The following is a 27,738-nucleotide window of genomic DNA, read 5'->3' as shown; positions in this document are numbered from 1 at the left end:
TCCTCCTGCCTCAGCTCGACCCTTCATGCCACTCTTTGCAAATGTTGCTTGATCCTTTCATTCAACAAACATTAAGTATTTTCCATGTGCAAAAAATATGGTGGGCCTTGAGGGGCTATAGTCATGAGCAGGGCACAGGCTCTCCTGTGTGGTCCTGCTGTGCAGCAGGGAAGCCAGGTCGCAAGGCAGAAGAAGCCAGGCTGTGACACAGTGCGAGCTGAGGGCGGTGGAGATGACTGTACCTAAGGAGGTTTGGTGGAGGGGTCCTTGCTTCTCGCTGGAGAAACGGTTATGGGAAGGGGGGAGCTGGTGCTTGATCTGGACCTCGTAGGAGGCATGAGGTTCAATGTGGACATAGAAGAAAGTTTTCAGGGCAGAAGGGTAGAGTGGGACAGCGTGGGGTCTGAGGAGGGTTATTAGTGAGTCTAGTTCCATTTAACTGATCTGATCCTGGGGAGGTGATGAAGTGGCGCATCACTTCCTTTGTCCGTTCCGCACTCATTCATTTTCACGTTAGCACTACTGTGAAGTCTCTGTTTACATTTCCTTTCTCTCTCAATATAGTTTTAACAAATTCAAAATACCCGTTTAATTTTGCTTCTTTCTGCATTTGGCAGAAATATTGATTTACTATATTTTACATTCTTCTTGACTTTTTTCTCTCAACATTATTTTTCTAATATTTGTTTATACTGTATGTAGCTGGTGTCCACACATTTTCCCTGTGATATGATATACCACATAATTTTGCATTCGTTCAGTGGGCAGTTACATTATTTCTGGTTTTTTGCTATGATGAAAAATGCTGCTGTGAGTGTTCTTTTACACATTTCCTGGGAAGATGTGGAATTTCCTAAGGCTGAGCCGCCCACTGTCACAGCTCTTCGTAAGCAGTGAACTGATTTCATCATCTCTTTGTAGGAAGACACTAATGTGGTTGTTAGAGATTTTTTTTTTGTTCCTGCAAGATTTAAGAAGCAGTTTTAAATAGTCCTTATTTGTTTATTAAAACTTTTTTTCGTGATTCCTCATTGCTAGGGAGTATTCTACGTTCTTTGGAATCAACTCATATAATTTTAAGGCACGCGTTTTATCTCATATCACAGATAATGGAACCCAAGGCATAATGTTAATGTTGGCGCTGATTGAAACCCCGGCAGTCTGGATCCAGAGTCTGTGTTCTCGTTGCCTCTACGAGGCTGCCTCTCCTACATGGGTGGAGGTGGGCAGGGTGGGTCACAGAGACATCATGGGCTGAGGAATACCATAGATAGTTCTGTACCCTTCGCATGCCGACAGCAGGCGAGCAAGCATCCGCAGCTGTGCTGAACCCCCTTCCCTGTTAAGGGACGACTTGCCAAATTGGTGCAATCTGTCATTGCTTTTTCTGGACTTATATTTAGAAGTTGCTCCTTTTGTATTTTCATTAACATAACCCCCATCACATAGCTTTTAATATTTTAAAATGCAAAATTGCAAAACACTTGGGGATTACTTTAAACCATGGAGACCTTTGCTGTAATGTCCTCAGTGACCTTTCTACGTTTCAGGCTAATGAACGGGAGAATAAAACACCATATGTTCACAGCACGTCTGCATTTCATAGCTTTGCATTATGTGCTAATCATTCAGTGCTTTTGCGGCCGCTGATTCATGGTCTTCTTGACTTGTTCTCCTGAAGTCTCACCTAATAGCCTGATGCCTTGTGGGGGCGCTTGTAGGGTTCCACAGAAGTGCTCCTGAAACGTTCTGTAATCACTGTTCAGCTGCTCGGGCAGAAAGTATCCAGTCTTTACGATTTTTCCATCACTTAGGTAAAGGATGTCTTGGTTTCTGTCCCCTCTAGGACCTAGTCCATCAGCCAATAATATTTAATGTCATGCTCTCATCTGGGCCCTGGGAACGACCAGTGAGCAAGACGAAGGCTGACTCCCCCGTTCGAATATCCCAGTGGATTAAACAGACCATAAACAGAAACAGCAGCTGAATGATTTCAAGTCGTCTTAAGTGACGTGAGTGAATGAAAATAGTAGAAACTGGTAGAGAGTAAGATTGTGCTTCAGCTGGCCTGGTTTGGGGGTTGGTTCCTGAGGAGGTGATGTTGCAGGAAACCTGAGTAGTAATGAGAAACAGGCACCTTGGCAGGACCTGGAGAAAGGACTTCTGGACCTAAGGACCGGCAAGTGCCATCTGAGTGGGGATCAGCTCGGTGGGCAAAAATACCAGAGCGATGTGTGTGTGTGGGTGTGTATTTGCGTGCATGTGTGGCCCCAGCACAGTGCAGGGGAAAGTGCCAAAGTGGGGGAGGGGGGCGCCCTTTTAAAATACACAAATATTTTATTATAGTTGATTCTTTCTTACAGCCTTATGAAGGTACACTTGACAAATAAAAATTGTATGTATTTAGTGTACAACATGGTGTATATATGTATGTATGTGCACATTATGAAATGATTCTCACAGTCGAAGTGATGAACACATCCATCATGTCACCTACTTACCTTTGTGTGTGTGTGATGAGAACATTTAAGATCTACTCTCCTAGCAGATTTCAAGCATACAACATGGTATCATTAATGACAGTCACCATGCTGTCCCTTGGATCTCCAGAACGTACTCCTTCTGTGTAACTGAAACTGTCTACTCCTTGATCAACATCTCCCAGTTTCTCCCATTCCCCAGCCCCTGGAAGCCTGTTCTATTCTCTGCTTCTGTGAGTTTGACTTTTTTAGTCTTTTTACAAAGATGACTCTGGTTGCAAAGTAGATGATAGACTTTGGGGGTTGGGGCAAGAGTGAAAGCCCCATGATCACCTCAAGAGTCTTCTGCTGAGTCCAGGGGAGAGAGGATGTGGCTGACCGTGGGACTGCAGCAGTAGAGGTGAGAGACGGGACAGGCTTGGCTGATGGTTTAGTGTCATGCAGGGAAATCTGAGACATCAAAAGGACTCTTGCTGTGATAGGGAGACAGGAAGCATAAAAGGGGAAGAGAGGCAGGTAGTGGTTTGTTAGGTCCACGTGTGGTTGGAGGCAAGTCCTTGCACTCAAGAAGAAGTGAAAGGAGGTTGGAAGTTACAGTTTCAGGGACAGGCTGTGGCTGAGATAGAAATTTATATTCACCAGCTGATGGCTGCTCTCCGACATCTTGGGCCCCCAGGAGGACATGTAGATGGTGGACAGAGGGCGACAGAAGACATTAAGGCCATCCCATAGTTGTGCAGGGGCTGGTGCACATCCATCATTGGCTGGATTAAATTATGGTCAGTGAGGTCTCTGGCTCTAGGACAGGTGAATGATGCTGCAGCCGGTTACTTGGTGAAATTTCTATCCCCAAGGAAACACATATTCAGCTCCAGCCCCCAAGTCAATTGGTAGCAATAGAGCATCTTATTTTTTTCAGCCAAATGATCCTTGTGTCTTGCAGGGCTTTCGATCCGTTGTCAATAACTGGTTATTACAGAAATGACATGTATATATATACAAGGACAGTATCTTCAGTACAGCAAGATGACCATGGATTTGGGGCTAGGGATGTGCCTGTTAAAATTATTAGCTCTTCCATTTATCTGGGGGACCTCCTTGGGTCTTGTCTCCACATCTGTAGAATAGGAAAGAAGGCTAATACTTGTTTTATAGGCTTATTTCAGGAAAATAAGAGATGCTTTCATGCTTTACAGAATCACATAACCTTCTTTGCCATTTCCTATAATTTATTATTTTCTGATTCAGTGGAATCTTTGATTTTGCCATGATATGTCAGAGTTTTTTCTTGTGATTAGAACTTTTAAGATTTACTCTCTTAGCAACTTTCAAATATGCAACACAATGTTATTAACTTGGTAATTTTTTTTTTTTAATTTTAGGAAGGATTTCTTATTCTTGTTTAATGAACTGACCCCAAAATAGTAATTACTGCTCTTGAGGTCTTTTTTTTTTTTTCCCTTAGACCACAGAGTGCAACAGATTTGAACTCAAATGTATTGACTTTGACATGTTGGTCCATTGGACCTAATAGGTGTCATCAGTTATCACACACAAGGGTCATTCCCCACTGAAATCTAAAAACATCCATCAGGGGCCTTTTCGCTAAACAGTTTGGTTTTCCCAAATATATTAATAGTCTATGGTCTGTAAATTTATCTGACACACTATTTCTAGGTATTCACATTTTCACCCTAGAATAATGAATTTGATGAATTTACTTCTTCTGTGAATTGTAATATCATCCTTTTTTTTTTTTTTGTCCTTTGATTTTTCAAATGGTTCCAGCAAATTATGACGTGCCAGAATAAGTCATCCAGACCCCTCAGGGTTCACGCACTTTAGTTATATCTTTGTGAGCTTTCATGTTTCCAGACCCAGGAGACTTCCTTTTTTTAAGCTGATCTGCCTATAGTAAGCCCTTCATCCCTTTGACCATTAACTGGAAAATTATGACATTGAGAAAGGGCATTTCTCAAAACCATGGGAATCCTCATATTTGGACCAGATGTTAAGAGAATTTTAAGAGAGGAATAAAACATCTGTGACAATGAACAGCAGATTCATAGAAGGAACAGCACCATGAATTGCATTTTAGTGGCAGCGTCAATATTGCCAAGAGGGTGGAGAGGTGGATGTGGGTTTGCCTTATTTTTCTCTGTGAACTCCTTTCTCAGGTAATTTTTTTGTATATTCTATGCCCTGTATTGTCCAGGGGTTGAGATTTTTAGAGGTTTATTTTGGAATGAGCCACAGACACAGGTAATCGGAGTTCAGGGTGATGAAGGCTCTGACAGAAATGAGTGTTGAGGTGCAGTGGGGCCGCAGGGGGAGGGGGGGAAGTGGGGAAAAAAATCAGAGAAAGCTACTCAGAGGCGAAGCTTAAGAACTGGACCTAGAGGCCGGGAGACCTGCCAGAAAACAGCTGAGCTGTGGAGGTGAGACACAGAGAGGGCTGGTCAGGGTGTGGGGGCAGGGCACGATTCTAGATACAGGAAGAGGACAGTTGTTAGAACACAGTGACAATGACACAGGAGCTTTGGGAAGATGTAGGAGGGGGAACTGGAGGGTGAGTCCTCGGATTATGAGCTGGATATGAGAGTAAACGGTGGAACCAGCCGTGAGAGGAGAGAGGCACAGAGGGGACAGTTGATAAAGACAGGTAACGAGGTCACCCACCGATGAGGTACCTCTGGCTTATTTATGTGAAGATGTCTATTTTGACTTATGAGACTTGATTATGTTCAGAGGTCTAGATGAGAGTTACAGATTTGGAATTCACCTGCTTTAATTTTTTTGTTTGTTTTATGTTCTTTTTTTTTTTGTATTTTTTTATTGAAGTGTAGTCAGTTTACAATGTTGTGTCAGTTTCCGGTGCACAGCACAATTCTTCAGTCACACATGAATGTATCTCCTGCTTTTAGGAAGTATGTAAAGTCACGTGAGTTTGAAGAGATAGGCCACTGAGAGTGTCGACTGAGAAGAAATGACGTTCGGGAGAGATTAGGGTGCACCTTCATTTAAAGGAAGACTGAGGAGTGAGAGGTCTGGGTGCAGTAGGAACACAGGGAGATGGGGGTGTTAGGGAACCCAGGGACGAGAGAGTTTCAGGAGATATTCAAGAGAAGAGGCCCTTGGCACAAAGCCATGGAGATGTCAGATTTCATGAACTCATTGGTCTTGGCGATCAGAAGGTGAGCAGGGATGCTGACCAGAGTAGGGACACTGGGCAGTGCGTTCGTTTCTTCCGGCCATGGTTGCGTGCTTTTGCATGTCATCATAGACATCGCACCTTCTAGTTGACAAGCGAGAACGTGGCACTTCACGTCTTGCTTATATTAACTAAAAACGAATGGGAATTATGAGTAGTAATTTCCAAACCATGAGAGTCATTTATAGCTAAGTTATTTTGCTGTGTCCATATGAAATTCCTGCCTTGAGGAAATGTCTCTGGGTAAATCCTTTAGAAATTATCGATACAGTTATGTTGCCTTGAAGACCCATTATTTAAGGTTTTTTTTTTTCCTTTCTTTCTTAGAAAAGGTTCTTGGTTTAGCTAGCACAGAAGTGGATTGAATGAACTTTCACTTAGTTTTAAAACCTGCTGACAGATAAAATTAATATTGCCTTTGTGTAAATAATAATTTTATCTAATGGACTTCATTTATTTTTACGGTTCCTCCAGGCGATCTGGAGCTAAACAAGGGGAAAAAGGCAGAAGTGTAATAACAATTCCCTTTGAAGAGCAATATAAAATAAGGTCACTGGAGCTGAACCATTATTGAAATGTATAAAATAGTTTAATGTTTGCTTTTTCCCGTTTTATACCATGAGGTCATTTTATATAGCCATAAAATTCCATCTCATCTCAGTTCAGAGATGATGAAAATCTATGAGTCACAAAAGCCAGCTTCTTATTCAGTTACCTGAAGGTGGCACCCAGCAGAGCTTCTGCACTTGAGGGCGGTCAGTGTTTTTGTTAAGACATTTCTAGAAATGTTTCACTAATTCATTTATGTTAAACCTCTTTTGGCTGAAAGTTGACAGTCATGGTACATGGGTTAAAATAATATAAAAAGGGTACAATTTTTACGAAAACGTCTGTAGACACTGAAGATGCGATGTGTTGGGTGAACATCCTGATTCCCCTTGGAGACTCAACACAATAACAAGAAAAGTTTAATTTTGCTTTATTTCCCAAAGAATAAAACGTTCAGTTGCTGTTTTTGGAAAAGGTTGGAGGAATCTATTTACTTGAACACTGTGCATTAACTTAAGTTTATTGTTTTATTGATTCTTCATTTAATCCCATTTCCTGCTCAGTGTACCTAGAATATCTGATGCTTCGATGAGGATAAACACAGAGTCATTCGATGCGTTCCCTCCCACCCTGAGCACACCATGGGCTGCATGCAGTTCTTCCTGCTTCTTTGAATATTTGAACTTGAACCCTTTCAGAAGCCATGCCTTCTGTCTTCTTCCTCCCTTCAGAGGGATTCCTCCTTTTCCTGTGCTCCCTAAGACTTTGCTCCTACCTCTCTTTGGTAATTATTGAAAGATAGATTTTTACTGCTCTTACCTGCGACCCAGAGTCCCAGCTAGACTGTGTCCTCTTCTCTCCCCACTCCTGTGCTGGAGGGCTGCCCCTCGCCCCCAGGTGACATCCTTCCGTACGACTGGCTGAGTAAGTGATGCCCCCTGTTTCCAGGCCATGAGTTCATCCTTCAGGCTTCACTCTGGAGCGAGGACTATGTTTCTGGGTGCCATTCAGGCCACTTGAACTTGTGCCCACAAGTGTGTGGTTTCACCAGTGTGAGCAGGAAGGCTGAGCGTGTGATGCAAAGATCCGGGGGGTTTTGCTCCCGTTTGTCGTGGCCCTGCCGCTGCGTACTTGATCTTGCGTTAACCTGTAAGATCTCTCCAGTCTATCTGGGCCTTGACTTTCTCTGCTACAAAGGGAAGGGAGAGATGAGGTGATTTCAGCTGCCTCTCTCACCTCTCAAATTCAGTGTGAGGCTGACTCACTTCCTGCCTCCTGTGTGCCAAGGGGCTGAATAAACCACCTGAGGGTGGTGCTTGCTCAGGGGTGCAGGGTGGGTGAGGTCTCCATGCTAAGCAGAACGCCGGCTATGTGGTTTCTGATTCATTCAGACAGCCGATTCAGCATGTTGCAGTGCGTACCCGGGGGACTGTCACTGCGTGTTCTAGCCATGGCTTGTTTATGATAAAAAGGAGAAGTCAAAACTTAGAAACACCAAAGGTTATATGACTTTCTGTGTAACCTTTGATGAAGAAGCCGCCACTGTAATTGGTACCTCGGAGTTTCCCTGGAAGGAACGGTCAGTGTGGGCGGGAGTAGGCGGCCAGGGTGTCTGCAGAAGGTGGAGGCCAGCCTCGACCTTGGGTGGGTGTGGGGCCCGAGGCATCAGCAGACGTGCAAGGCTGACAGTGAGGCCCGGGGCCAGGCTGGAGGGGCTGAAGGGAGGCCTCTGCAGCAGGACCAGTGGGGGTGGAATTGGGAGAAGACGGGCTGTCAGTGGTAAGCAGTGGGAAAATCCTGAGGGCTTGTGAGCAGGGCAGGGCTGTTTACCTGGCAGCAGCTGGTGACTGTGCCGCAAACACCGTGTCACCTGGCCTGACTGGGCCGGGGTGTGGGGGGGTGAGACAGGGTGGTTTGTCGGGATGGTGGGATGAGTTCCTCGGTGGTTCTGCGGCTTTCAGTTGGGGCTCTAGTCTCCGGGTGAGTGGTTCATCTGATCCCATGGAACAGGGCCAAGGGATGGAAGGATGAGTGCAAACACAGACCTTGCAGAAGAGCTGTCCATCCACTCCTCTAAGTCCTGCCATCGTGGTTCTGATCTTAACAACAGGCTGTGATGTTACACAAGCAAGAGGCGCACGTGGAACAGCCTCCTCACAGCTGCTGTGCGGCAGCGGGGCTGGGGCTTTGCTGCCTGGTCCTCTCCCGGCTGCTGTCTGGTTGGTCCTCTCACCTGACTTCTCCATCCTCTCTGAGATGGAAGTCCTTAAAATCAGCAGATAGGATCCGGGCCGGCCGGGTTTCTGCGGGCTCTCTGAACTGAGCCAATGGATCTGGTCATTTCCAGCTTTACAGTAGGGCTAAGGCTCAGAAGAATCTCAGCCTCCCCTAAAAAAGAAGTACGTGAAGCTATTCTGGATCTGTTTTTTATTAATAACTGGTTAGACTTTGTTCCCAAAGTGAAACTTCTTGTGGAAGCTTTCATTCTTTTGATTTCTTTTTTATCTGACAGCAGTTTTTTTTTTTAAACTGAAAGGAACAGTTATTTTCTGTTCCCCAAAGCCTATTCATTTGCAGTGTGGGTGTGAATGGGAAATGTTATTATTATACAAACACATATATACAGTTTTGCTTATTTAGATTTAGCTTATGGAGAGATCCTCCTCCCACATCAGGAAACTAAATGGAAGGCTTCAGGGATTTTGAAATAGATGTAACAAAAAAGCCTCTGTTTTCTAGCCCAAATTGTCCTGCTGTAAGAAATCTTCCTGTTGCCAAAAAGCACTCATTTTGTATTAACAAATAGATTTTTAATTTTCCAGAGATAGCAGGATGAAATTCGAACAACTTTTATTAAAATCGATCCTTTGAAAATTCTTTCCTCATGTATTTCCCTGATGTAGCAAATAGTTATAATTAACGTGATTTTCATTTTTATTGCAATTTTGCTGAAATGATTCAATATGAATTCAGTTGGGTGATTTATATAAGCATGTTTAAAAATAATCTTTCCAGTGATGCTAGCTTACTTAATTTCTAAAGAGGGAGAGGCATTTTGATACGTACAAATCAGAGCTTCTCACCCAAGGTGATCTGACGAGGTCTGGGGGGAATTTGTTGGCACAGATGGAGGGGGAGGGTGATACTGTCACCTAGTGTGTGTCAAGACCGGGGATGCTGCCAAATGCTCAGAACGGTGCCCAGAATAAAGAATTACCTGGCTCTAAATGTCAATAGTGCTAAGATTAAGCACTGAAACCCCCGATCTAAGTATGCCTCCTCCCCGCACTGCATTGCACCAAGAGGCTAGAGCTTCGTTCTTCAGTGGAGGATGGAACTGCAGACCCCAGGACGGAAGGACCTGCTATTTAGATCTGAGCCTCTTTGGAGTAAAAGACTATTCAAGGAGTTAGCTTTGCATTGTGTAGGTTGCTCCGGAAACCCTGCTCTAAGTGAATGCCCTTCCCTGGCCCCTAATGAGGATCTGTTTGTAGTACCTTTATTTTAAGAAAAAAGGTAACATGTTATATTCTGAAAATTATAAACCTCTAAAAATCACCTGTTTTCATTAAATGTGCTTCCCTGAGCTTAACGTGGCAAACATGTAATTTCATCTCATCCTCATCAAACTTTGTGTCCCATTTTAGCTGCTCTTTCCCTTGACACGGCATTTCTTTCTCTAATCATCACTTTGAAAGTCCTGGGGAAGGAACATTTTAGGCTCCTGTGTTATTTTTCTCCACCTCTCCTTTGGGAGGCAGAGATGTTAGGACTGAGATGGGAATGCATGGCTGTTGTGAATGTAGGGCAGTTACAATGGGCAGGTGTTTCCATAATTTGTTTCTTAGTTCACACAAGGGGGTTCTGTGTTGTCTTGGGTCTGACACATTGAAAAGCTCTCTGTGAGAGAAGAATTTGCTTTTCACCCACAGGTGACCTGAGCTCAGTCTCAGAGGTTGAGATGGCCATGCTCCCATCCATCTTTGTGATGGAATTCTGTTCAGTGGGAGCTGGTGTTGGAGATGCTGCTCTGGGTGCCTGTTGGGTGCCAGGCAGGGTGTAAGGGCTAACTGTAATGCCTGCCACAGAGCTAGCGAGCCCTTACTAAGAGTTCATTGTTACTTTCATTATCCTTTATATATATATATATATTTTTTCATCACCAATTTGTTTTGATGTGGGGTGGTGATCATCTATTTGTAGCCTTCCCTGAGTGGATGGGTGAGGTTACTCCAAATCTCCTTGCTCTGTCCAGAACAAAATTATGTCTAAAACACTTCTAACAAGTGTTATTCTGTATTAAGATATGTCATCTGATGAACTGTGATGTCGTATGTCTCAGGTCAGAGGGAAAAGAAGAGATGGTCAGCTTCACGTGCTCACCTATAGACTGGAGTTCTGGAGCTGCCTCCAGTTTTGCAGCCTGGGACCCCTTTTCCAAGAGTGAAATGAGTCATACTTATAATAACCCAGGAGGAGAGAGCACCGTGCCTCCACTGTCCATTACAATGAGCCATCCTTGGCCAGAGATCATGGACCAATTAGACCAGTGTGCCCCAGGTTGCCAGTTGTCCTCTCTATCCCTTCCTCCACCTTCATGTGCAGGCTCTCACCCTCCAACAGAAACCATACTCTTGCCTCATCGTGATTTTCAGCCCCTTCACTTGTTTCTCTGCCCCACTGGAATGTTTCCATCATGGGGAGCATTGAGTCAATGGGGCTCAAAATACAGCGACTGTGAAACTTGACGCAGCCTCCGCTTCACGTTTTCCCCTTTCATCCTACATCTCGCTGCATCCTCGGGTGCACACACTCCTATTTAAAGGTGAGGCCCCCTCCTCCCTTTCATAACCACCCTCTTTACTGGATGTTTATCATTGGCCACCTCCATTTTTTTGGATCTCATACCTCCTGTCCCTCTTAGATCTACAGTCTCTTCTCCACTCACCACTTCTTAGAAAAGAAGCCGTATTTAATGGTCTGTTTTCTCTGCTTTCCCAGTTTTGATCTTTTCGTGCTTATCACGATTTCACTGAATTTTCTGAGATTACCCAGCATTTGTGATACCATGGATGTTCTGTCCCCCTTTTGCTCAATCCGTTCCCTCTTGGGTTCCTTGCTCCAAGGTTACGGCTTCTTGTTTTTCTGAAACTGACCCCTCAAGTTGACCATTGACTGCCTGTTGGTCTTCACTCTTCCTCATCAGGATATGGTTGACCAGCCCTCTGTTTAAAATGTGTTATTTCTATCCTGGTTAACTTGGTCCCCATGGTGCTATATTTTTCTCTCTCTGTTCTTTTCTGTCATCTTCGTGTGGTTACTTCTCTTTAACAACTTCTAAATAATCTGTTCTCTCTATCTCTTTTTTTACTTCTCTGATGCTTTCTTTCCCCCAGTGGATCTCAAGCACCCATAATTTTAACCATTGCAAATATTATATGCTTTCTATGAATTCTCTTTTTTTTCTGAGCATCCATCCTGGATTTCCCACAATCTGCTGCATTTCCTTAATAGCTCAGCATCTTAAGCCCCACATGAACAAGACCGAATGATCATCTTCTTCTCTAAAATTTCTTCTGTTGATTATCATATTTTAAACAATGGTGTTACTATCCCCGAAGACACTTTATATTCTTTATCTTGAGACCATCTGTGCCTCTTTGCTTTCTCTTCCCCCGAATTTAACAGATTAGAGCAACAACTGTTTGTTAGATTTCACACACTGAGGATTAGGAATTTGGGCAGGGCTCTAGTAGTTGATTCCCTTGCTTTTGTGATACTGAAGTCACTCAGTGGGTTTCAGCTTTCCTCATGTATCAGGGTCCTTGGTGGGAATGGCTGGGAAGCTGGGCTTGGTAGGAAAGGTCACTAGGAGTACCTATATGTGGCCTCTCTAGCATGCCAATTTCAGGGGCATTGGACTTCTGACTTGGTGACTCTATGCCCCGGAGTATGTGTTCTAAGAGACAGGAAGTCAAAACTGCCAGCCTCTTAGAGAGTGGGCTTGGAAGCCAGGGTGCCATCACTTCCATCGTATTCAAAGGAGCAAAGCAGTCATAGGGTCAAACCCAGATTCCGGAGAGGGGGCACAGACCCAGCTTTCAGAGGGAGGGAAGTTGAAGACGCTGTGGACATCTTTAGTTTTCCACACGTCCTTTGTCCATCACAATGACTGTTTGCTGGGTTTGCCTCAATTTCTGTCACATTGCCACCACCTAAAGTCACACCTGCATTTATTTCTCGTCTGAACAATTGCTGTAGCTTCAAATTAACTTCTCCACCTCTGTGTTCTTCTCTACCCAATTTCCTACATACGCTATTGTGAGAACAATCTTATTAATATTTCTTCTGATGTTCATATACTACGGCAGCTTGTTGCCTAAAAATAGGGACCTCAGACCTTGGTATCGTCCACCGTCCAAATCTTAACCCAGCCTCCTCTCTAAGCTGCTTCTCATGACTCACTCCCCTTTGTTTCCTGGGGTTTGGGTCAAGTACAGTAAACTATTCTCAACACGTGTTGCTTACTCCTTCTTCTTGCCCCTCCAGTGTGTCTTTTCAGCCTTTTCTGGATTCCTTCCAGAAATCTCCATCTGTCGAAATCCTCTTTGCCCTCCACTATTAAACGCACACATAAACTCCTCCTTGGACACACCCTCGATCTCTACGTAGCAGCGGGACTTCCCCTCTTGACTCCCCAGCACTCCTGCTTCTTGTTACTTTTTTCTGACAGCTTGGGTTCCAGTTGTTTTTATATCCCCATCTTGTTTTAAAGCTTATTAATCGTTTAAATTATTCATAATCTTTAAAGTCTCACAGCTCCCAGCATAGTAATTTCATCTCACCCAGTAGGTGCTCAATATAGATTTTATTTGATTCACACTTGACCTCTAGCCAGAAACTTGGCAGGCAGGTCATCTGGAGATTTCAAAGGATGAATTCACCCACTGGGATGATTTTTAAGAGTTGGATAGCATGATATTAATCAGGTGAAGAGTGAAAAACAATGGTCATGGCCTTATGTATTAGGGGCTTTTGTGTTTTGAAAAGGGAACGGTGGCATTCTTAGGGCTTCCACATACAGATCTGTGTTTGCAGGAGGGGGTGAGAATGAAGATCCAAGGGAAAACCAATCAATGAGCACAGCTCTAAACTGCATTCCTTAGGGGGCGATGACGACGACAGCTCCACAGGGTTTCCTCTTGAACATCCCTCCTTGTATGATCAGTGGGTCGTCTCATAAAGTTGCTGGGAGAATAAGAGGTGTGGATTGAGATGTATGCATGTTCCCACATAGTTCTGAAGTATCTCCTAGATAAAGCTGTGGTGGTCCAAGCACTCCAAGGCTCTCTCTCTCTTTTTTTTTTTTTTTTTTTTAAAGGGAGTGATGGGGCTTTACCAAAAGACCACCCACCAGAAAACCTGAACTCATGTCCATTCACTGGTTCTCTGTTGTGTGTTTTAGGCACTTTCCCCACATGACGGGACGACGAGCTTCTGGCTAAAGACAAGTGCCCAGAGTCCAAGGCCTCCTGCCCACCATGAAGGGACCCTGCGTCATTGCTTGGCTGTTCTCCAGCCTGGGGTGGTGGAGACTCGCCCAGCCAGAGACAGATGCATCCCGGTGCCAGAGAGCAGAGCATCCGGTCATCTCCTACAAAGGTGAGGGGCAAGCAAGGGTGCCGCTGAAATGCACAGTCCCTGCTCAGTGATGGAGGGTCGCGGTGGTTATTACTCGATGGTCCTGTCACTCTGTTTTAGACATTGTTTCCAATAAGAGCAAAAATACCAAATTCCCTGTCACAAGAATTTCATATTCTGAAACCGATCACCGTCTCAAGAAGAATTCAAGCCCAGAGTTATCATGGGTAGAAAATCGCATCTTTGGGGTCACCTTTAGTTAACCGGTGCTGTCAGCCTCCTAGGCATTTGAACCAGGGGAGAAAAATGTGGCCCACGGAAATAACAACAAAACCAAGTAAAGCAAAAATTTCTTCACTTTAGCATTTCCCAACAAAGCCTTAGTCTTACCACAAATTGTGTGCTTTTTATCTGGCATCGCATGGCAGGCAGAATTGGTTTACTGTCTCAAGTATCGCCACAGGTCTGTAGGATTAATTAATTAGCATGTATATACATTCTTCTACTCTTTAATTCATCAAAACTTATTTAGGGTTCCTTACACCCTGGGCACTCTAAGCATTCGGGATGAAGAGTAGGTTAGCCTTTGTCTCTGCCTGCAAGGAACTTACAGTTACAGTATGAAGCTGGTATAATTCATCAGACATTGTATTTTAATAATTCATCCAATAAGTAGTTTTGTGGTTTGTTATTTTGTAACTGTTGTATCACAAAAAATTTAAAATATCTACAAAAATAGAATAGTCCAAAGGAACACCCAGTCCCAGCATTTATTAATTCATGACTCGTCTTTTTTCTTTTAAATCTCTACCCATGCTCCACCTACACTCACCATTTAGAAGCAAATTCAAGAAATCCTATAATGTTATTATAATATTTCAGTTCTTGACTATCAAAGATAAAGAATTCATACTGACATTATCACACCAGTTGAAAACCCAAACAGAAACCAATTCCATAAAATTGGCAAACGTCAATGAGTGCCGTGAGGTCCCTGGTGGTCTCAAGAAGGCTTGTGCGTTTTTCAGCTAGCAGTTAGATTGAGTCAGGAACTGGGTGAAGTCCATACATGGCAGTTGGTTGGTTTAGCTCTCGAGTCTCTGAATCTTTCACTGTGTTTTGTTGGTGGTGCTGGTGGTGGGGGTACTTCCCTTGCAAATTAATTTTTAAACAAACTCGAGTTCTTTGTTCTGTAGAGTTTCCCACAGTCTGGATTTTGCCAAGTGCATCCCATTAGTGTCATTCAGATGTTCTTCTGTCCCGAATATTGCTGTAAATTAGTGACTGAGAGGCCACTTAGATGAGGGTGTGAATCTTTCTGTCTCTGCTGTGACCTTCACTGGGATGTGAAATTATCGGTCATAGAAGATCATGGCCTCAGTCTACTGATTCATTCATGGGTGCAAAACTGGGAGTTTTAAATTTTGCTATTCTTTCTTCATTTAGTGGCTAAAATATTTACCCATAAAGCAACTTTCCCTCATCAACTATTTGAATATTCTAAGGGTGCAACTCACATAGGAAAGGCAGAGTGAATGTTTTTATTTTTCCTTCCCTTTACTGTTTTTTCCCAGAGCCCAGTTAGTTGGTTCTCTAGCATTATACAAAGAGGACAAATAAGATGTTATGTTTGCTTTTTTAAAAATGTTGATTATTAGAAATATTTTTAATACACAAATTTCAATATTTGGTATATTTCAATCAATTACAGCTTTTATTCTTATAAATGGTGAAATCATCACACTTCAAACTTAGGGGAGCCTCTTGAGGTTGGGTCCTGAATTCTTTTGACACAACCCAGTGGCCTTTGATGGCTTGATTAATCCTCTGGGATAACAAGATGTTCTTGACTCCTCTTCAATTCCTTTGGTAGACCTGAGAATTAGCCATTTTTGTCTGATTTGAGCACGGAGCTGCTCAACGTGAGGTCTGTTCAGTGTACAGAACTAAGGAAAACGTTCTTTAAAATGCACCATAAGTTGCTCTGGTTATTTCCAGTTCATCTCCGGGACGCTCTGGTTTTTCTGGACCTCTTCCATTTTGTGCCTCTATCTTTTTCTCCTGTGCACAGAATCCTGTCTCTGCAGGCCAGCATAATTATTCCTTTTGCCTTTTCCTGCCATACACCCTCAGCTGTCTCAGAATAACAGTTTTCTGCATCTCTAGTCATTTTTGACTACAGAAAATCCTTTTAAGATGACGGTCCTTCTTTTAGTCCTCAGGGTATAAATTTCGCTGGGAAGTTGAAGCAAATTTACTGCTTCGAAATCACTTGAAATAATTTCCTTTCTGTGTGATGGTGCCACCAACTCAAAGTCCAGTTAATTTCATTCGTTTAATTTTGCGTTTGATTTTCAAAATTTACATCGCATTATTTTATAGTGTTTAAATTCAAGTTAATAAAACAACAGGTGTTCAGAAAAACGAGCTTTACTGCCTAATTTCTTCACCGTGTTCCCTCTCTGTGCCTTTTGCTCACCCTTTACTTACATTTTATGGTTTATGCTTCTTTTTAATGTAATCAAAGCTCCACACACACACACACATATGTAAATGCAGTCCTACCCTCATTTCTTAAAAAGTGGCGTAGATCCAAACTGTTCTCTAGCGAGCATTTTTTGACATTCTGGTGTGTCCTGGAGCCCACTCCCCTGTAGTGTGGCTTTCTGTCACTTCACTCTGTAGCCACAGAGCTCTCCTCTGTGTGATGAACTGCAGTCTGCTCAGCGCTCCCATCTCCCTGGGAGATGTTTGCATTATTCTCTCTTGTTTGTGACCAGGTTGGGGGGGGGGTCCCTGGAATTGGGGTTGCTGAGTCACAAAGTTAATGCAGTTGTGGTTTTGCTGGAAAGTGCGCATCTCCTTTTCGTGAAGGTTGCCCCTGTCTGCATTCTCTTTGCCCTGGGTGTGAGTGTCTGTTTCCCACTGGCCTTCCCAGCAGAGTGCTCTGTTAGGCTCTGGGATCCGGGACAATCCTGTCGTTCATAAATGGCATTTCAGCATCCTCTTAATTTGTATTTTTAAAATTTGGAGTGAACATTCAACACCCCTTTAACAGGTGTCTATTATGTACTGGGGTCTGTGCTAAATACTGAGGAGACAGAAGCAAGAAACACTGTTCCTGTTAAGGGTTTAGAATATCATTAGGAATATAAGCCAAAAGGACCATTGGTTTACATTCTTTTAAGGGTCCTAATGGGTGTCTCTGCCAGGTGCTGTGGGAGCCCAGGGATGGGGTGTCCGAACCAACCAGACAGGCTGGGAGTAGAGGCGTGGTGAAGGAAGGTTTCCAGGAGGAGGCCATGCCAGAGCTGAATCCCAGATGACGGTTACACGGTGTTTATGAATCTCATGAAGGGAGTGGTGTCCAGGGAGAGGAGGCCAGCAATGCCTAAGCCCTGAAGTGAGGGAGGGAGCCCAACAGGTTCTGGCAAGTGGCAAGTACCTAAGTCATGGATTCTCAGTTTTAGTTGTGGAGAGGAGGCAGAGGGAGTTGAGACAGTCGGGACTCAATGCTGCACAGCATCCGAAGGCGTCTCTAGATGTCCCCCTCTGTCTGCATGGAGGATGGCGAGATGGAGGCTGGAAGACCCCACTCCGGGGCTGCTGCTGTGACCAAAGGCAGCCAGCCAGCCATAGTGAGGGACTGAGCTGTGGGAGTGGTAGCAGCAATGTCAAGAATTCAGTGGATTATGGAAATTTGAAGAGGGTGCTGTTGATGGCTTAAAGGATGTGAGACAGGAGGGAGCAGGAGGCACAGAGTGTGATCCCTAAGTTCTTGGCTGTTGATTCCAGATGGGATAAAGGAGGACAGTCTGAAATGATGACTTCAGATTGAGGCAGCTGAGGTCCTACCTGCCACCGATGGAATTTACTAGTTGAGAGCAAGGTATCACTGGAGAGCTTTTCAAGAAGGAGGTGGCTGTCAGAGTATCTGATGATGCTGCAAGTTCAAGGCAGATGTGGGCCAGAGGTAGAGTGACAAACTCATCTTGATTTTCCCAGGACTTTTTTGGGGTGCAGCACTGAAAGTCCTATGTTCTGGGGGAACTGGGACAGATGGTCGCCCTCTCAGAAATTCTATCATCAATGATGTGTTAGTTTCCCAGTGTTGCTGTAATGAAATACCACAAACCAGGTGACTTAAAACAACAAAGATATCTTCTCTGGCAGCTCTGGAGGCTGGAAGTACAGAATCAAGGTGGCAGCGGGGCCATTCTCTCTCCAAAGGCTCCAGGGAAGAGTCTTTCTTCGCCTCTTCTTAGCTTCTGGTGGCTGTCATCCATCCTTGGCCTCCCTTGGCTTGTAGACGTATCCCCACCCTCTGAGTCTATAGTCACGTGGCATTCTCTCTGGGCCTCTGTTTTTGTCTTCTCTTCTTTTTGTAAGGACACAAGTCGTACTGGATTTAGGGCCACCCTAACCCAGCAAGACCTCATCTTACTCAATTATGTCAAGGTCTGTTTCCAGGTATGGTCACAATCACAGGTACATGGGATTTGGACTTCAGTGTATCTTTTGTGGGGGACTTCAATTCATAGCAAGAGGCATTGATCAGAGTAGTTTGAGAGCAGTGCCGAGGGAAGAAACTGGATGGTGATGAGTGGAGGGAGAGATGAGAGGTGAAGAAATAGATATAAAAATAGAATTATTGTCTCAGTTGGCAGGCACACGAGGACAGGGGATGGCTTTTAAGGGAGCATTACTTAGTCATCCTTAAATGGAAATGGTGAAGGATGAGGCTGAAAAGAGAGGAGAGAAGGGGAGATGATAAACTGGGCAAAGTCCCCCGGGCTGTAGGAGGGGACAGGATACCGGGCACAGGTGAGGGATTAGCTGACAGGAAGCAGAGCCCACCTCCAGTGAGCCCAGACTGGGGGAGGCCAGGCACCCAGGATGCGGGACAGTGAGAGGGAGGGGGTGGCTGGAAGGGGAGGGGGCTCCTGAGAACGTCCGTCTTGGCTGAGAAGGAGGAGGCAGGCCGTGGGCCAAGAGCACGGGGCTTTAGGAAGGAAGTACTTCTTTTAAGAAGGGATAAGACTGTTGATCAAAAATGTACACAAAAGACTCCCTGTGGATATTCGGAGCCCAGTCAGCCCTTGAAACGGCTCGCGTTACAGCTGAGCAGGTGGCCACAGTGCTAGGTGAACACGTTTCTGTAGTCTCTACAAGAAAGTCTGAGGAAGTATGATGAAACAGCGATAAGAGAGGAATAAAGGAAAGGCTGGATAATCTTGCCATTTAAAATCTGGATTTCCAGGTACATTTAAAATTGCATGATTCAGTGTTACAGGTTGGAGGCTCTCTTCACAAGAGGCTAGTAAAGAAGTGAAGCAGATGCTACAGTAACGTCTTAATACAACGCAGCACACTTTCTTGGTCTCGATTCGGCTTACCTGGCTAGGCAGGAGAGGCTGGCGGGATCTTTCTCCAGCCTCAGTGAAATATTTGCCACTTCGGGCTCCTCTTGTCCGGTGGAGTTCATCGCTCGGCAGGCTCTAACTGCCTGCTGTGTTAGCAGGGTTACTCCCTGGACGGCACGCTCTGGAATATTTATCCCTGGCTGAGCAGTAGCTGCTAGAACACTCCGACCCGGTACAGATGCACCCTTCACGCTTGTCCTTGTCGTCTGCCTGAATGTCTGCTCCAATAAAGAGGGAAAAAATAGTGTCCCTGCGAGACAGCATGTTTCTCAGAACACTTACTGAGTCTCATAACCGTCTCTGAAATGAGTTTTAAACATTTAATATCCACTTAAGGCAATCGCGTCGTATTCTGCTTTTGTTTGTTTATTGATTAAAGTTGACCCAGCTCACTTGCTGTTTGGAGCACGTGCTCCAGTTATAGGAACAGGAGCCATGTCGCATCATGCACAGAGAAGGACCAGTGTTGGAGTGAGTCATGCCCTACGCAGGCTCGCTTTGCCTCGCAGCCTTAATATCATGACTAATTCGGAGGCTTTTCTTCTGCTGCAGAATCCAGCCGGGTGCTGCTAATTCTACTCTCAGGTTCCTGGGATCTTTATCTCCAACTCCTTGACGCTCTCACTGAGCGTCTCCCTCCTTCTGGATTTGTTGATTGGTCTGAGGATTGTTTGGAGACTTAAGAAGAGCTGTCCTTGACCCTGGATTAGCCACATGTGGCCACAGGTCTTGGGAAGAGCATTAGAGGGAACTGAAATGGCTGTTCCAGCTCAGGCCACCACAGAGCTGGACTGGGCCGTGCCATGGAGCCCTTGAGTTCAAACACCTGCCTTTGTCCCCGCAGGTAGTCTTGGGTGATTGAAAGAACCATGACTGAAAGGGATTTTAAACTCAGGTTCTATCCACATTCCACAGTGTGAGTGATTATTTTTCACAGCTCCTGTGTTTTTCTTTTGAATAGTATAATTATTTTCCATTGTCTTCGTGTTAAAGGTTTACTTTGTTAAATGTTGACAGTAAGAACATGTGGCATGCTTTGTAACTTTGTGTTGGCTCATCTTCGTGTTATTGACTGGGAGCCCGGCCCCGCCCACCTCTGAGAGGCTGGTCCTCCACCATCTGTAGGGTGGCAGGTGCACATTTCCACCTGCCCTGTGAACTACCATCCTGCCCGTGGTCCTGTCTCTAACCACGATGCCCTCATCTTGCTCACATCCCTGGGACCACTGGCGTTGCTTGGCTCTCCACCTGCTCCCTCTGGGGCCAGAGATTGGAGCCTCAGTTACCCTCCAAGGCACAGTGGACTGTAACCTTTTAGGAAAAAACAGAGGGACACTAGATGGGAGACAAAAAAGCTGTTTCTGTGCCAGGGTTCCATCCCTGTCCTAGTGTGTCCCGTGGTCCCATGTCCTCATGGACATCCTACTGCTCCGTACGAGCCCCATGGCGCTCTGTTTTCTCTCCGGGTTTTGGCTTTCTGGTGTCTAACGCCCTAGACAGCCATGTGGTCTCATGACTCTGGCCGGGTTTTACCTCTTCTAAGTCTAGGACCCTCATCACCACAGCAGGGACCGTAGCAGATAATTTCTAGAGTTCCTGTCAGATTTTAGAGATTCCGGAATCTTTGAGCACGTAAACCTTGATTAAAATTGCTTCCAGCATTTCTCCCTGTTCTTCTAGTCTCAGATCTGCCATTTGACCTTTATGAATCATAAGTGTGTATGAGTGCATGATAGTGGCCTACTTTCTCCAAGGAGGAATTAGGAAAATGTATTTTAATTAAAAATAGATTGCATAAAATTCATTTTAATATTTTCATATGAATCTGATTAAAGTACAGCAAGGCACCACTTACTGTTAAAAACTGTCTTGAACTCAATGCTTTTCTTTATAAAAACTAAAATTGACATTAACTAAGTGTGACTCTCTGGTTTCATAACAGATTATGAATTATCCTCCTTTGGGTTTACTTGGGGAGGAAAAGTGTTATGGATTCTTAAAAAGTCCTTTGATCCATCAAAATTTGACTTCTATTATGCAAATGACTGAATTTTCGTATAATGTAATCTCAAAATCCACATGCACAAAATATCTGAACCTATCTGCAAGTGAAGCAACTAAGGTATGAGCACACTGCCTGTGTTACACGTTACAAATCGCACTTGGTACTACAGTTTTTATTTTAAAGTCTGTTGCTCATTTGCTATCTGAAAAAATGGAATATTAAAAAACACACCAATTTTACCACCATGATATCGGCATATAAGATCATACACGAGTGCATAAAAGTGTTAGAAAAAAATGCTTTCACTGTAAAACCACTCTGCGTTATTCACTGAGTGAACTGGCTTAAAAACCTACGTTGTACTTTTATGTTGTGACTGATCTTTGACTGATGAAAGCTGAGAGGGTCCCTGTTGTATGTATTTTATAAACAATGAGCAAGTTCTAACGAAAATATTTTGAGAATTGTCAATAGCTTTTGTATTACTTTTGTGTTCTAGGGCCACTAATGAAATAATTTGTCAGAATCAACATCTATATTTTATCTTGAGATGATCAATTTCTTGGTTGCTTTGTCTCAGTGGAGTTTTTATTATTTTAAGAGTGCAAATGGAATACTTTATTAGTTGAGTAGTTCAATGGGATTGCATTAAAACTGGGGATAAGATTTTTGTAAAGTTATTGACAGGACTCTGATTTAAAACAATCATTTCATTTGGCCTTAAATGGTATATTATATATTTCATTTGTCTTCAAGCATATCATAGTGTTTCTAAGCATTAAATGGGCAATTCATTTGTTTCTCATAATGCAGGTAGATAAAAATCTTACCATCCTTATTTTATTTATGAGTAAGAGTTGGAGATTAAATGCAGGGTGAATAAACTTTTAATTAAGCAGTATTTTTCTTGGATATATGACTTCTTGTCCTCTAATACCAAGGCAAGGGAAAGTCATTGTCACATTGGAGGAGACAGAGCCTTATGCCCAGCACACAGCAGGGCTGAAATTTCCCTGTTAGCAACATGACAAAGAAAAGACTCACTCCACTGAGGTTTCTAAACCATAGTTTGTGTACTAATTTAATCAGCACTGTAACTTTTAATGTTCCTGAAGCTTTTTTTAGGGGAAGTGATTCTTTAATTTCTCGTTTTCTTTCCTGTTCCCCTCCTGTGACTCAGAGGTGGACCTCCAAGGGCCTAATCACACGTGTCACACGTGTCATGGACAAGAGCGCGGTGACTGTGTGCGCTAACACGCCAGAATGAGTCTCTTCCTCCGATCTGCGAGATGACTGAGTCGCGGTTATGCTATTTGGCCATTCCCACCTTGAAAGTGCCTCGGGGCTGCGTATTAGAGAGACTCCAGGCCCTGTTAAATAAAGCCAGCGAGGCCAGGCCCCAGCGCCGGGAACGCCGGCTGTCTGGCGGGGTGTCCCCGGTAGCTCTTGGGCAGTGATGGACGACTGCCATTCTCATTTATATTTTCGATTTTTTGTGCCATGTGATGCCCTCGCCTCAGCACACAGAGTGCTTCAGCTTCTGCTTGTTTCAAGATAAAAGCAGAGGTCCAGCTCATTAATAAGTCAGCCAGTCTTTATGGAGTGCCTCTGATGTGCTGGAAAGGGTTTCGGTCATGAGGTTACCCAGTAAGTGAAACAGGAGAGCCATCGGCCGGCGCTGAGTTAACATTCCATCAGGGGAGACAAGCAGTGATAACAAGAGGATGGAATATGGACCGGGGTACCCGGCGCTAAGGGCTGAGGAGAGACATAAAGCAGGGAATGGGTTACGGCAGGGAGGGGTCTTGCGATCTTCATCAGGGTACCTACCTGTTGCCTCCAGCCCCATGCCTGCCCCTTTTATATTTCGCTGTCAGGGAGTCAGTGAAATTTTCAGGCTCCCGTACCAGTGGGGTCCTCATAGGCTGTGTGAATGGGAGGAACCGGCAGCTGCCAAGGAGGCTGGAGGAATACTGAGGATCACCTTTACGCCTCTGTAGGGTGGCTGAGGCCGGAGTTGATTCTAATTCCCCAGCCGAGGAGCCGGCCATCATAGCTTGCATCGCAGCTGCCGGAGGAGGAGGGCGCAGCAGCAGGAGCAGGCTCGTGGGCTCCACCCCCACCTGTCAGCAGCTGCTGGTCTCTGTGTGTCAAGCATTCTTCCCCGTGGCTTCCCAGGCCCTGTCCCTCATCCTTTTGCTTACTCTGTTCTTCCAGGACCTTCCCACCCAGTTCCCTATGTTAAATTTCCCCTGTTTGAGCTATCTAGGGTGATTTCTGTTTTCCTGACTAGATCATGACTTCTACAGAATGACGCATTGAGTCAAGGCCTAAAGGAGGTCAGGGGACAAGCCCTGTGGATAAGGGAGAAGAGAGTGTTCCAGGCGGAGGGAAGAGCAGGTGTGCAAGGCCCAGAGGTGGGGGTGCACTTGGCAGGTTGGAGTAACAGCAGGGAGGCCAGGATGACCAGAATGGAAGGATCCTTGGAGGTGAGTAATGGAGATGAGATCAGAAGGCTAATAGGGGCCAGGGCCTGTAGGGCCTTTAAGAATTTTGACCTTGATTTTGAGTGAGGTAGGGAGCCATTGGAAGATTTTGAGTAGATGAATGATGTAGTAGAGGAACTAACAGGATGTAAAGGATCACCCTGGCTGCTGTGCTGAGGATAGACTGAATTGCAGGTGAGCAGGTGGATGCAGGGCAGGGAGGGCAGTTTGGGTGCTGGTGAGTCATCTAGGCTGGTGATGGTGGTGGCTTGGATGAGGGTGTTAGCAGCAGACACCAGGGAGCCGTGGCTATATTCATGATATAGCTTATTTAGAAGTCAATTCCAAAGTATTTCCCTTCAGATTGTATATGTGCTGTGAGAGAAAGAGAAAGGCAAGAGTGACTCCAAGGCTTTTGACCTGAGCAGTAGGTTGGAGTGGAAGTGCTGTTTACTGAGAAGAGGGAGATTGGAAGAGAGTCACACTTGGAAAGAATATCAGGAGCTCAATTTTGGACATGTTAAATATGAGATGCTTCTTTCGCATCCAAGTGGAAATGTCAAGTAGTCAGTTGCGTATACAAGTGGGGGGTTCTGGGGAGCAGTCTTGGCTGGAAGTAGACATTTGGGTTTTATTAGCTTACAGATATCATGTAAAGCCATGAGACTGGATGAAATCTGTAGGGGAACTAATACAGATAAAAAAAGAGAAGAGGTCCAGTGAGTGAACCCTGGAGTAATTCAGTGTTTGGAGAGAGGAGGCAGCAAATAAGATGGGGAGTGGACACTCAGTGATAATATCCTGGAAGCCCAGTGAAGAAAATGTTCCTTTCCCAGCGTGTTAACAGCTGAAAACAGAGACTTGGCTCTGAACCCCAGAAAGCAGGAGGCTGATATTAATGTACTAGCAGGAGAGGACTGCTGAGGCACGGAAGGGTCTCGTCCTGTCTAAGCTGAGACTGAGGTCCACCTAAGCGGTGGAACCATTTGGCTGATGAATATCTAGTTCATTTGCAGATAAATAAACAGTGTTGTATGAGGTTACCATATATAAGGAGAAATCTTAAAGTTGATCTGGCTCCTTAATGGAGGTCCTTACTGGCAGGTTTTTGAGGAGTAGAAGGAGCAGCATGGCCTAAGGCAAGGGTTTGGGTTTATGTCCTGAGACGTGATGATTTTGTGAACTTGGGTAAATTGCTTAATAATCTGTGCCTCCATTAACACTTTAAAAAGTGGGCACAGTAAAGCTGCCTTTGTAGGATACTTGAGTAGGGAAAATGAGAGTTTGTGTGCATTTATGTGTATGTGAAAATATGAACTTACAGCCCCAGATATCTTTATATCCAACATGAAAAATAGCTGGCATCAACCTTAAATATAGCTGTATAGTGCTCTCAACTATTAACAGTTTTTGAAAACTCTATGAGGCACAGTGATTTGAGGAACTAGCAGTGATGAAAGGAATAAGAAATCTGAATATTTCATCTCTCTGATTTTTGTCTAGATTTTAATGATAGTAACTGTATAATGCAAAGGTATGTTGAGAAACTTATAATTTAGGAGTTAAAGAGAAAAATTCAAGTTATTGTATGGATGGTTCAAGCCAGATTCAACCATTTTCTGAATTTAAGAAAATGGACTAGAATTATATAAAACATGATTCATTCAAATTTAGAACTCATTTGAATGCTTATATTTCTTAATTCCAAAGAGTCAGCCCTACTTTAAAAAAAAAGCATATCTACAAAAAATAAAGCTTCAGCATGGAAATCATAAATTCTCCATTTCATAGTGAGGAAATAAAATCTTAGCTGGTAAATCCATGGATCAAGGTATAAATCCTTAACTCAGAATAATTAGTTTTGGGACTATAATGCAAAGCAAAATATATGATTGTGTGAATTCTTTCATGATAGAGTTTTTTTTTAATTGAAGTGTAGTCAGTTTACAATGTTATGTTAATTTCTTGTGTATATACAGCAGAATGATTCAGTTATACATATATATTCCTTTTCATATTCTTTTCATTATACAAGGTATTGCATATAGTTCCCTGTGCTATAGGGTAGGACATTGCCATTTATCTATTTTATATATAGTGGTTAGTATCTGCAAATCCTGAACTCCCAATTTACTCATCATGCTCCCTTTCCCCACTGGTAACCACAAGTTTGTTTTCTATGTCTATGAGTCTGTTTCTGTTTTGTAAATAAGTTCATCATTATGTTTTAGATTTTACATATAACATGATAGAGTTTTTAACCATAACATATAAGGCTAATTTTGAAAATTATATTCAGGTTGACAGAGAGTTTCTGTCATATATGACTCTTGTTTGACCAAGATTTGGTAAACAGATGATTTTTAAGTTGAAAAATGATATAGGGGACTTTACAGTCTGGCCATGATGGGAAAAAGGGATCTGATTTACTTTCTTGCTTAAACAAAAACCAGACAAAGTACTAGCAAGTACAGCTTTCAGACAACGGACAACAGGCAGAGGGTGGAATAGGGAATAATTACTCAGAGAAGGGAAATAAACAGGATGAGTCCTATAATTGCCCCAACTCACTGAGAGTAGTTTCCAAGACAGCACAGTGATGGGGAATCCAAACATAGATCAGCATAAATCAAGCCTCAGTACATTTAAAAGGGTTGAAATCATGCTGTGTGATCAATGAGCACATCAGGTTCAAACTAAAAATCAGTAACAGAATGATATATAGAAAATTGTGTTGGAATTTAAACAGTATAATTCTAAATGGCTGATAGATCAAATAAAAAAAAATAAAAGGGAAACTAAAATGTTTTCATCTGAATGACAATAAAAGCACAACTTATCCAAATTTGTGATATAGCTAAAGCAGAACTTGAAGGCAGTTTACATCATTATTTACTGATATTAGGGATGGAAAAAGATCTGTTATCAATGATTTGGGGATCTTCCTTAAGGAAGTCTTTAAAAAAGGCAAATGAAACCTATGGTAAACGGAAGAAGAAAACGAAGATAAGAGCATAAGTCAGTTAAGTAGAAATAAACAATAATGAAGATCAATGAAAATAAAACCTAGCTGTTTAACAAGAGCAATAATATCAGTAAACCTTCTAACCAGATTGGTTAGAAACAAGAGAGAGAGATATTTATTGATACTAGGAATGAATGAGGAGACATCGCTACATAACATACCTGAGTTAAAGAAAATAGTAATGGAAAATGATAAACAACTCTATGCCAATAATTTGACAACTTAGATGAAATGGATACATTCTTTGAAGATAAATAATCTATCCAAGGTCACTTAAGAAAATTCAGATGAAGTGACTAATTCTATATCCGTTAAAGAAATTAAATTTGTAGTTAAAAATCTTCCAACAAAGAAAACTTCAAATTCAGATGTCTTTAATAGAGAATTTTGACAAATACTTATGGAAAAAAATGACACTGATAGTACTCTTTCAGATTGGAAGAGGATGAACACTTCTCAGCTTATTTAAGAAGTCATCATTACTCTTACCAAAACCAGAGAAGACGTTCTAAAATATGAAATGATAGACCAATATCTCCCACAAACATAGGTATAAAAACCCTTAATAACATTTCAGCAATTGAATCCAGCACGTTGTATAAAGGATAATACATATATCCAAGTAGGTTTTACTGCATAAATGTAAGATTGTTTGGGATTTCCAAGGTTTAACACTTGAAAATCAACGGAAATCATTGTATTAAGTGACTAAAAATATTTTTAAAAATTTATTGAAATAGATATAGAAAAATTATTTGATAAAAATTCAACACACATTCATAACAAAAACTAGAAGTAGAAGGTATTGTGACAACATGACAAAAGGCAGTAAAACAAATCTAAATCTAACATGACATTTAATGGTGAAAGGCTGAATACTTTCCCCACAAGGATGTTGACTCTTACCATTTTTAGTAC

General features: G+C 43.2%; 1 protein-coding gene across 4 annotated transcripts in view; it reads left to right on the top strand.

Annotated features, from left to right (window-relative positions):
* The window catches only part of SEMA5A (semaphorin 5A), a 444,304-nt gene that overhangs the window by 136,458 nt on the left and 280,108 nt on the right, over positions 1 to 27,738 (top strand). For all 4 annotated transcript variants that reach the window (XM_074356161.1, XM_074356152.1, XM_074356145.1 and 1 more), the window contains one exon: positions 13,706 to 13,902. In XM_074356161.1, the coding sequence (XP_074212262.1) occupies positions 13,782 to 13,902 (121 nt within the window). In that variant the 5' untranslated portion in view covers positions 13,706 to 13,781. The remainder of the gene's footprint in view (positions 1 to 13,705; positions 13,903 to 27,738) is intronic.

This window comes from Camelus bactrianus, chromosome 3, assembly GCF_048773025.1.
Source record: "Camelus bactrianus isolate YW-2024 breed Bactrian camel chromosome 3, ASM4877302v1, whole genome shotgun sequence".
NCBI classification, from domain to species: domain Eukaryota; kingdom Metazoa; phylum Chordata; class Mammalia; order Artiodactyla; family Camelidae; genus Camelus; species Camelus bactrianus.
This window is presented reverse-complemented; position numbering and strand designations above follow the sequence as displayed.